Source organism: Artibeus jamaicensis, unplaced genomic scaffold (assembly GCF_021234435.1).
Source record: "Artibeus jamaicensis isolate MK-2021 breed Jamaican fruit bat unplaced genomic scaffold, CSHL_Jam_final contig_477, whole genome shotgun sequence".
In the NCBI taxonomy this organism is placed as follows: domain Eukaryota; kingdom Metazoa; phylum Chordata; class Mammalia; order Chiroptera; family Phyllostomidae; genus Artibeus; species Artibeus jamaicensis.
This window is the reverse complement of record NW_026521854.1, coordinates 1,330,942-1,342,254: the sequence shown is the minus strand read 5'-3', so window position 1 is coordinate 1,342,254 and position 11,313 is coordinate 1,330,942. Positions and strand designations below refer to the sequence as shown.

At 42.3% G+C, this 11,313-nt stretch overlaps 1 protein-coding gene across 4 annotated transcripts in view; it reads left to right on the top strand.

The window, feature by feature from the left end:
- The first annotated feature begins 374 nt into the window (after nt 1-374).
- CDCA2 (cell division cycle associated 2) overlaps nt 375-11,313 on the top strand; it is a 48,727-nt gene continuing 37,788 nt past the window's right edge. Inside the window, exons 1-4 of one of the 4 annotated variants that reach the window (XM_053668041.1) lie at nt 375-413; nt 1,552-1,612; nt 1,708-1,881; nt 3,244-3,398. In XM_053668041.1, coding sequence (XP_053524016.1) covers nt 1,552-1,612; nt 1,708-1,881; nt 3,244-3,398 — 390 coding nt within the window. In that variant the 5' untranslated portion in view covers nt 375-413. Of the gene's footprint in view, nt 414-441; nt 509-611; nt 850-1,551; nt 1,613-1,707; nt 1,882-3,243; nt 3,399-11,313 lie in introns of those variants that run through there. The other 3 variants (XM_053668040.1, XM_053668042.1, XM_037163473.2) reach the window with 3 other exon arrangements.

Here is an 11,313-nt window from a genome sequence, read left to right as displayed (position 1 = left end):
TGAATGGAGGAAAGAGGGGCTGCAGTCTGGCAGACGGGAAGAATTATCAGCCAATCAGAGCAAACCTGGAGCCTAGCAGCCGCTCAAAGCGTTACTGAGCAGGCGCAAACGCAACTCCAGGTAGATCACAGCTGCACGCGGAGGCGGGGTTTGAGGAAACGAACGCTGAAGTGATTCAAAGAAGTCAGCACTTCCCTCTGTAATCCCTCCCATCGCTCAACCCACTGAAGAAACGGCTGCCGTCGGAGCTGGCTGATTGGGTTAGAATCAACCAGTCGTTCTGTCTTGATTGGTCCAATGATTCTTTTCGAAGTTTGCAGCATCCAATCAAAATCAGGGGGTGGACCTTTGGGGGGTCTAACCGATGGGTTCCTCCGCGAGACTCTCACGGGAAGTAGTCCCCATGGATCTAGGTTAGCTGGTATTCCCTTTGCTCAGTGAGTCACTTGCAGCTAGTGGTTGCTTTTTCTCGTGCCCACGAGACCACTCGTGTTCCTCGGACGGCGAGGTACAGGTCTGGGGGGGTTCGGGGTGCCCGCGGACGCGTGCGGCTGGTGGCGGCGTAGAGTTTCCTAGAGTAACGCCGGGATGCTGAGAAGGCGGGGCGGGTGATTTGAATCCAGGGGCGGGCTGGGCTGAAGTGTAGGTAACCGCGGGCTGCGGGTTCACTGTGTCGCGCGGCTCGGGACGAGGCAGAACCCCTGGCTACTGGCTCTCCCTTCAGGACTAAAGATCCGAGGACAGCCACGACACTCATGTGCCGCGGGGCGTCCGGAATAAACCCAAGGAGGAGGATAGCCGAGCTGCGGGAGTGAGAGGTGGGGCCAAGTGCCCTGGTTTGAACTCCAGGTATAGTATTAGCAGTGCTGTTTCTCAGAAATGTGTTCTACTTAGCCTGCCCCGCGGAGACAGTGGTTCTCCTGCGTCCTTGGCTGGATCACCCGTGTGCTTTTCAAAATACACGTTCCTGGGGCCCAGCCAGATCTCCTGAGTTAGAATTCCTGGAAGTCCACAAAGCTGGCCTTCAGCGGGGTACCCAGATGATTCACGTTTCGCTAAGATTGGACAGCTATGGCTGATAGGGGTTTTCAACCTTTTTCATCTCATTGCACACAAACTAATTATCAAAATTCTGCGGCATACCAAAAAGTATATTTTTTGTCAATCTGACAAAAAAAAAAGGTATAGTTTTGATTCATGCACACCAGACAGCTATTATTGTGTTGGTTCTTGTCATTTTTTTTTAATTTGACAACCTAAGGGAAAAGAAGTCAGTGCCCCTGACTAAGTAGTCAGGTATTGCATGTGCTAAAAATTCTTGGCAGCACACTGGGTGAAAATTGGTGGCTATAGTATGGGGATTGCTTTGTTTCATCCTGAACAACAGTTTCCTCCGTTTCTATTTAATCTGAGTTCCAAAAGTACTTGTGACATCCATTTTCATACCAGTATAGATTGTATTAGAATTCAGTCTTGAATGAGGATCTTCATCAAATCACATTAATCTGGGGAATGGGGTTCTTTTTCCTTTTTTCTCTTCTCTCTTTATAGATGGATACCAACTCAAAAGGCAGCAACCCCCCTGAAACCAAAGAGTCTGCTCTTAATGCGGGTATGTAGTGATCTGTTGCCTCTTTGTGAAATTTACAATTTAGGTGTGTATCTTCATAAAGATGCTTAGCCTCCTCAACATGTTGTCTGTTTCAGAAAATGCCTCTCTCGTTTTGGGAAATGGGAATCTTGTAATACCTTCAAATCATGCAGCTGAAGTGACTCCTGATCTTTGCACACCAGATACTTTTAAATCACCTTTGGACTTTTCCACAGTAACTGTGGAACAACTGGGAATTACACCTGAAAGCTTTGTAAAAAACTGTTCAGGTAAGAGAACTCATTCTGTCTCAGTGCTTTTAAAGTTTAAAAGTAATTTAATAACAATTTTATTCACGTATCCCATGTATCTTATTACTTTACATATCTAAATTGGTTGAATTGCAAACTTGCTTGATCAGAGAGACTTCTATGAACATGTCCTGTTCGTCTTGCATAGCAGGTGACCAGGGTCCAAGGCCCCCAAGCATGAGAATGTGCCTAAGTCAGAGTTGTGCTTTGTGCCCACACTGGGAAGGAATGTGTATAAATCACTTTTGACCTAAAGTATGGGATACAAGAGTATGTATACTACAAACAGTAAGATGTTTTATAGTTATACGTGGCAAAAATAAGAGAAAGTGGAAGAGCAATTAACACAGTGTTATGCCCTGGCCGGCGTGGCTCGATTTGTTGTAGTGTCGTTTTATAACTGAAAGGTTTGGTTCCAGTCGGCGCATAGCTAGGGTTCAGGTTCCATCCCCAGTCCAGGCAGGTATGGGAGGCAGCCGATAGATGTTTCTTTTTCTCTTTCCCTCTCTCTCTAAACTCATTGAAAAAAGTGTCGTTGGGTGAGGATAAAGAAAATATTATGTTGAAGGATTGGAGTTTGCCTCTTTCAAAATCACAAACAGAAAATTGGCTCACATTAATCATCAAGTGCTAGAAGTGAAATTCACCTGTGAAGTCTGACTTGGCTGGAGGAGAAATATGGGAGAGGAATTAGATTTAGAAATGGAAGGTAATGGGGAATGTGAAAGTCAGGGCACTAGACTAATACGTGATTGAGACAAGACTAAGGTGGCACACCATTCATTCTGTTTTCTTCTCAAAAGCATCACTCCTAGGCCTGTAACAATCTAATTTTTTGTGCTTAAGCATATGGCTAGAATTCAGGGTAATGTGCCAAAACTAGACAGGTATCTAAGAGAAACAACTCACCTTGAAGACCGAAAAACAGGAGAGATCTTTGCTGTGGCCTGGTGGAGATTTTTCCTTTCAGCCCATGGGGTTTGGACTGGCTAATTCTGAAAAAGAGAAACTCTTGGTCAAAAGCAAGCTGTGACCCTGTTTGTGTGAAGAAAATATGAAACAAAATGATAAATATATTTGTGTGTTCATTTCACACAACTGTATTTAATAAATTCCTTCTGTGTACCAGGCACTGTTCCAGGGAAATGGAACAAGTCAATGAACAAAACAGATTCCTATCCAGCTGATCATGTATGACCAATTCTACCTATAATTCTCTATTTAGATTTCGATACCATGTGCTTATGTTCTTTCTCAGTCTGGTGCATCACAGATCTTCAGGATGTGATTACTGATGATTGCCTTGTTTTGTTCCAATTTAAGAGAGAGTTTTTATTATAGGAAAGTCATTATCCTACCTTAAAAAATCCAGAAGACGCTCTACAGTTGGTGTCCGGGGCTCTCCTGAAACAAACAACCTTATTCGTTTCATTGCTCAGCAGCGGAATTTAAAGAATGCAGAGAAGTCTCCTTTGACACAGAATTTCCCTTTTCCGGTAGGAAAAATAATTTTTTAAGTTCTGTCATGAATTCTTTCAGGGAAAATGTTTTGCTCTGTTACAAAGCCTTTGTAAAATGTTTCTACATTTTTGTTTTGGGCCTGGAGAGATGGCATTTCTCTGTCTGACAGAGTGTGCAGTTAGTGGAGAGGATGATGCTGTCCAGTTATTCATACGGACAATAATACCATAATTAATCCATAATAGTACAAGAATAAACTGTTTTGCATACTCACAACTGCAAAGCTACTTTTGCCTACTGCTGTATTAAAAGTTAGAAGATTCTGGATAAAAATGGCTTTCTAGAGGAGCTTTCTATTTTATTTTGCAAATATTTCTCTAGTTCATGCCTATTTTTCTTTTTAAAAAATATTTATTTATTTATTTTTAAAGACTTTATTTATTTATCTTTAGAGGGGAAGGGAAGGAGAGAGAAAGAGAAACATCAGTGTATGGTTGCCTTTCATGCATCCCCTACTGCGAACTGGCCTGCAACCCAGGCATATGCCCTGACTGGGAATCGAACCGACATCCTCAGGTTCGCAGGCCCGCACTCAATCCACTGAGTCACGCCAGCCACAGCTTCATGCCTATTTTTCTATAGTGAGGTGAGGCAGTGTTTTTCAACCTTTTCCTTTTAGTATCTCTAAGTGTGTAATTTTTTGCAATTACTATGTGTTGCCCTATAGGGCAAGAGTTCCCCCAGGACAAAATGTATTTGGGATAACCTTGTGGGGGTACAGACTGTCTGCTGATGGGGAACTATTTACATGGCTTTGCAGGTTGGGTTTTTTTTTTTTTAAAGATTTTATTTATTTATTTTTAGAGAGGAAGGGAAGGAGAGAAGGAGAGAAATATCAATGTATGGTTGCCTCTTGTGAGTCCCCTGCTGGGAACTGGCCTACAACCTAGGCATGTGCCCTGACTGGGAATCGAACCACGGTTGTATTGTTCGCAGTCCTGCGCTCAGTCCACTCAGCTACACCAGCCAGGGCGTTTTGCAGGTTTTTAGTAGAATAATACAGGCTCCTAAAAAGCCAAGTCGTCACGCAAGCGTGGCTGTCAAAGACACACTCCCCAGTTCTTCCGTCTTGAAGGACAACTGCCCTTCACTCTCGCGGCATTGCCTTCATAGTTTATAATGTGCTGACACCACCACTTGCTTATGGTTTAGTTTTAGGCAGCGTGTGTGCAGGAGGCCACGCAGTGCAATGCAGCGGTGCTCAAAGTTACTGTCTGCACGTCCCTGGGGGTCCCTGCGTCTCCGTTCAAGAGGTCAAAACTGGTTTTTGCAATAGACCTAAGATGCTGTGTTTGCCTTTTTTCACTGTCTTGATGTTCACACCCTTGGTACCAAAGCAGTGGTGGGTAAAACTGGTGGCATCGAGTTTTCATTTTCTACGTCACTGACAAGAATTTACAAGAAATAATAATAATGCCAATTTCACTTAAAATTTTTGATGAAGCAATAAAAATTATAAATTTTATTCTCAGTGGTAGGTATTACGTGTGATGAAATGGAAAGTACGCATCAGGTACTTCCAAAGTACACACAGAAGTTGGCTGTTTTGAGAAAAGTCACGTGTAATTGTTTGGGCTGTGAGCTGAACTGAATGAACACTTTTTCACGGAACAAAATTTTTCCTTGAAAGTGTCTGACAGACATCATGATTAGTCATGTTACAGGGTGCAGCCAAGAGAGTGGCCCCAAATAAGGATTTGGAATGGGGTCCAGAACTTAAGGTGTTCAAGAAATATTAGGATATCCTCACCCCTTCCCCCCAACAGGTGTGAGTTGGGGGAAGGGACACATGGAGCAGGAACATGCAGGGCTGTTTAGTACAGCCACAGCCTTGCAGCTAACCTCTGGCATGGTCATTTAACATCTATAGCCTTTAACTGGTTGCATAGATATGTGAAATAGCTGTGGCCATGCTCTGAGCCAGGGGGATGGAAGGGATTTCCCCCCAAAATGTAACTGAGGGCAGGTCCCGCAGGTTACGGTGCCTGTGTGAGAGCTTGGAGAAGATTGGCTCCATGACATGGGGCCACACCTGCCCAGACTCACAATGGCAGCCCAGTAAACTTGGAATAATACAGGAATGCTGGCAGGTGTAACTGATTGTAGGAGGAGTTGGAAATGGGGCTGCACAGGAAGATTGACACGGGGATTTAAACCCAGACTCAACAGCCATTGAGGAGAGCTCCATGCAGTTTTGCCAGAGTGCAGACCCCTGCAGCTTTGCAGGGAGAGCCATGCACTTCTGGCAGAGTGGGGACCCCCGCAGCCATATGAGAGAGAGAGACACATGCTTTTGGCCAGAGTGGGGACCCATGCAGCTTGGGTGGAGAGAATCATCATGCAGCTTTAGCAGAGAACCGCCACTCACCTTTAGCAGAGTGGCGACCTCCCCCTCCCCGCAGCTTTAGTGGAGAGAAGAGGACCATGCGGTTTTGGAGAGAATAGGGACCCCTGCAGCTTTGATAGAAGAGAACCACGCGGCTTTGGGGTGCTCCTTTTGGCCATGTGGCCTAGGAAGCAAGAAAAACTTTGCCCGGAAGGGTGAAAGGACTCTTGCCAGGAGGCAATGAGAAGGTGCCACATGACTTTGGATTAATTGGAGATCCTGCCTAGATGGCGACACAGCTGATGGTGCCAGCAGCCTGAATCACAGAGTGTGCTTCTTTTCCTGAGATACGGTACCCTGAATTAGGGCAGGGGGGAAGGGAGCGCTGCAGGCGTCTGTGGTTATCCAAAGGGACTTTGTATTTTAATGGAAGCATTAGGTCACTATTTTAAGCCTGTATAGCTTTAAATAAACATTTCCTTTTCACAAATCTCTGGCATTGAGAGACAGCTTTTCTATGGCAGCAGACAATCGAACCAAGTGTGGGGTCCTTTCGGTAATAGTATATTGTACCCCCCCCATCTGTTCGGTAACAGTTTTTGGTGTCTCTGGGTGGGCTGATAATTGCCCCCTACCCCCCATCCTGTAACAGTCAGATGTGGGAATTTGGCTGACATTTTCTCAAAAATGAATGTACCACTTCAAGGAAAAACATATTTCTTACCAACAAAAAAATTTGAGTTTTCAAGAGAAAAATTAGAATTTTGGAAAAGAATTCACCACCATTAGCTTGATAACGCTAGACTTTTCTGATAGATTAGTGGGGACATTAGAATGCGATGTTTTGATATTGAATGATAAAGTATGTCAACATTTGGAAGGTCTGCACTGCTGAGTGAACCCATATTTTTCACATGACCCGCATATGCAAAATATGCTCTCATATTGCAAGAGAGACCCACGGAGGTTCACCTAAGACAGTATGAGAAGGTTCACTGGTAGGATTTCGTGTTTGACATTGCAACCAACCTCAGTGAAGTCTTTGTTAAGTTCTATGTTCCATTGATGAAGAATGTCCACAAGTCTGAAAAGGCTATTAAAAATACTCTTGATAGATACAACCAACATAAACTAAGAGCCGTTGGTGTTTGCAGTAATTTTTAGAGTGTGAAGAGTTCTGAGAACCTGTAAGAGTAGAGACGAATACGGACAGTGGAGTTATATTGCTGGGGGTTGGTTCTTGGCTTTATTATTCACTGTGACTCTGGCAAGTTAAATTTTATCAGTTTCCTCATGGATAAAAAAATTAGTAGCTATGAAGCACAGATAATGATGCCTACAGCGGGGAGTGCTTTAGACTTACTATCGTTATTTCTGGGGAAAATGAGGCGTTTGTTGTCTCACATCTCATCACAGCTGTCCCCACACTTTCCCCTTTCCCATTTTTTCCAATAGTCAACTACGATTTTTTTGTTTAAATTAGGGTGTAGTGTGCATGTTCAGCCATGTAGACATTTTTTACAAGCTGCTTTGTAGTATATTACGGTCATATTCCTTTCTTGCACAACTTTTGTTATTCATGTACTTAATAATTTGGGGGGGGGGGTTTGATAGTCTTATAATTTATCATACGCTCCCATCACCAAACTTGGACAAGAGTTGCAAACCTTAGGAGTGTATCTTTTCTTTTTACTGGTGTCCTCTGCCTCCTCTTGGCTTGGTTGCCACTGGATTGGTTGCGTAGCTGTCATTTTATGACTTTTCACTATCTGTGGTAATTCCCTTTTCCTCTCCAATCTGGGCTCCCTGTTTCCCGGATCGCGTATCTTTCTCCTTTCTTGGTTTACTACCTGGTTTTTCTGGAGCCTTTGCGCCTCTCACAGTGTGTTCTACCAGCACATTGAGTTATGGATTGTCTTATATAACTGAAATCTAAGCTGGACATATTTTCCATCAAAATTTTGAAGGCATTGCTCCATTGTATTTTAGCTTACAGAATTGAAGAGTCCTGCCCTGGCTGGTGTAGCTCAGTGGATTGAGCATGGGCCTGTAAACTAAAAGATCATGGTTCGATTCCCTGTCAGGGCACATGCCTGGGTTGCAGGCCAGTTCCCAGCAGGGGATGCACCAGAAGCAACCATACATTGATATTTCTCTCCTTCCCTTCCCTTCCCCTCTAAAGATAAATAAATTAAATTAAAAAAAAAAAAAGAACTGAAGAGTCCTGTTCACTTATTCAGTCAACACATATTTTGTTTCTTTATCCTTTATGTGGCCTGCACAATTTGTTAAAATTTTAAAAAATAGTTCAAATACAATATTCTATAAGATTCAGGTTTACAGCCTAGTTGTGCAACTTTTATTTACCTAACGATGTGATCGCCATGATGTCTAATAACTACCTGACTGTGTGAAGTTATTTTGATACTATCTCCTTTCTTCTGTACATTAAATCCCCATGACTTACTTATAACTTAAAATGTGGACTTCTTAACCCGTCTTCACTTTTTTCGCCCTTCCTCCAAACCCCTCCCCTCTGGAAACCATCAGCTCCACCTCCGTTTCCAAGGCTCTGCTTCTGTGTTGTGTAGTTTGTATGTTTGCTTTGTTTTAATTCCCAATGTAAGTGAAATCTTGTGGTCTTTGTTCTTGTGTTTTACGTCATTTAACATAAGACTCTCCGGGTCCATTCATGTTGTCCCAAATAGCAAGGTTTCATTCTTTTTTGTGGCTGAGTAACAGTCCACCATGTGTGTGTAGGTCATTTACATATTTGGCTATTGTACTGGTGCTGCAATGAGCACAGGGGTGTGGCTGTCTTTTCAAATTAGTGTTTTTGTTTTCTTTGGGTAGATCCAAAAGCGGATTTGCTGGATCATATGGTAATCAGTTTTTAGTGTTTTGAGGAAGCTCTATACTTTATCCTTAGTGGCTGTACTAATTTGCAGTTCCAACCAAAGAGCACAGTGGTCATTCCCTTTCCCCACATCTTCACCAGCTGTTTGTTGGGTTTTTTGTTTGTTTGTTTTGGGGGTTTTGTTTTTGTTCCTTGATAATAAACTGACAGGTGTGAGGTAATATTTCATCGTGGTTTTGAATTTTCATTTCCCTGATCATTAGTGATATTGAGCACCTTCTTATGTCTCTGGAAAAATATTTAGTGAGATCTTCTGTCCATTTGTAAATCGTATTGTTTGTTCTTTTGTATTTGAGTTACATGAGTTATTTATATATTTTGGGTAGGAACCCCTATACAGGGTTTACAAATATTTTCTTCCATTGGTAAGTTGTCTTTTCATTTTGTTGGTTTTCTTTACCGTGTAGAAGCCTTTTAGTTTGATGTAGTCGTACTTGTTGTTGTTGTTTAAGATTTCATTTATTTATTTTTACAGAGGAGAAGCAAGGGATAAAGAGGGAGAGAAACATCAATGTGTGGTTGCCTCTTGAGAACCCCCTACTGGGGACCTGGGCTGCAACCCAGGCATGTGTCCTGACTGGGAATTGAACCGATGACCCTTAGGTTCACAGGCCAGCACTCAGTCCACTTAGTCCCACCAGCTGGGGCCCACTTGTTCATTTTTTACTTTGTCACCGAATCAAAGAAGTCTGCCAAGAATAATGTCAAGGGGCTTACTGCCTGTATTTTCTTCTGGGAGTTTATGGTTTCAGGTCTTCCACTCAGGTGTTTAATTCATTTTGAGTTAATTTTTGTGAGTGGTGGAAGATTGTGGTCCAGTTTCATGTTTTTGCATGGCATGTGGCTGTCCAGTTTCCTAACATTGTTGAAGATACTGACCTTTCTCCTTGGTCTGCTCTTTGCTTCATTGTCATAAATTAATTGACCATATATGTACAGGTTTGTTTCTGGGCTCTCCATTTTTATTTAATTGATCTTTGTGTCTGTTTTTATGACGATACCATACTGTTTTAATTACTATAACTTTGTAATATAGTTTGCAGCCAGGGCGTATGATGCCTCCAGGTTTGTTCTCTCTCAGGATTACTTTGGCTATTCGGGGCCTTGTGGTTTCATGCAAATTTTATGATTTTTCTATTACTGTAGTGAATGATACTGGAATTTTGGTGGGGGTTATATTGAATCCATAGATTGCTTTGTGTACTATGAACATTTTAGCAATATAAACTCTTTCAAATCCATGGGCACAAAATATCTTTCCTTTTATTTATATCTTCATCAATTTCTTAAAATTTTTAGTGTACAGGTCTTTCACCTGTTTGTTAAATTTGTTCCTAGGTATTTTACTCTTTTTCATGCAGTAATGAGATTGTTTTTTTAACTTCTCTTTCAGATAGTTTGTTGTTAATGTATAGAAATGCAACAGGTTTTTGTATGTTAATTCTGTGTTCTGCAACTTTACTGAATTCTTTTATTTTTGCTTAGTGATGTTGAGCACCTTGCTACTTCTTTACCTTTCAATGTTGAGACATTAGCTGTTGACTTCCCACCATGAAAAACAGAAATCTAGCCCTCTTTCTTCCTCATACCTATTATTGCACATATACTGTGTGTGTGCTTCTCATCCTCTGCAACAGAGGTATCACACTCATTTTCACAGGGGGCTACATCAGCCTTCTTGGTTGCCTTCAAAGGCCCAAATGTAATTTCAACTCCTTAATGGTTAAGGAATAATCACATGTACATAGTCCTAAAATTACATTCACCCCTTTGAAGGCAACCCCAAGGCTGATACCACCCCTAGTGAAAATGACTTTGACACCCCTGCTCTACAACTTCCCCAATAGTTTGGTTACATCAGTATACAGGTGTTGACATTATTATGACCACGTATGTTATTCTGAGCCAACGTTTCTTCTGCAGTTATCTTATGCTCCTTTTTGGGAGGGGGTGGAGTCAGTTTTTGTTAGTACAAACAAACCTTAATATCTCTAACTCTTCTTAGACCTCCACATGTCCTATTTCTCTGCCCATCCATCCAGCAAAACCCTCAGACAGTTTGTCTTGTCTTGCTCCACTTCTTTCTCTCTTATCCTGTGCACTACTGCTTGCCACTCTGATAAGGCTTTTGTTATTACTATTCCTTTGAGAATATGCTCTGGCCTCATCTCCCTGCCTCCCTTCACCCCCTGGGCACTTCTGGTCTATTCTCTGCTGCATCCTATTTCCATCTGGGCCTTTGCTTTTGTTCTGCCTGTTCTTGCAGAATACCTCCCTCCCCTACTGTATTCCTTTACTAGCACTTTTAAAAAAATATATATTTTATTGATTATGCCATTACAGTTGTTCTGTTTCCCCCCTTCATTCCCCTCCACTCTGCACACCCCCTCCCCCACCATTCCCCCCCTTTAGTTTATGACCACATATCTCAAGTTCTTTAGATTCTGTATTTCCCCTACTATTCTTGCCCTCCCCCCATCTATTTTCTACCTACCATTTATGCTACTTATTTTCTGTACCTTCTCCCCCCTTCTCCTTCTCCTACTCCACTGTTGCTAACCCTCCTTGAGATCTTCATTTCTACGTTGCCACTCCTGATCTAGCTGTCCTTTTAGTTTGCTTTTGTTTTAGGTGTGGTTGTTAATAA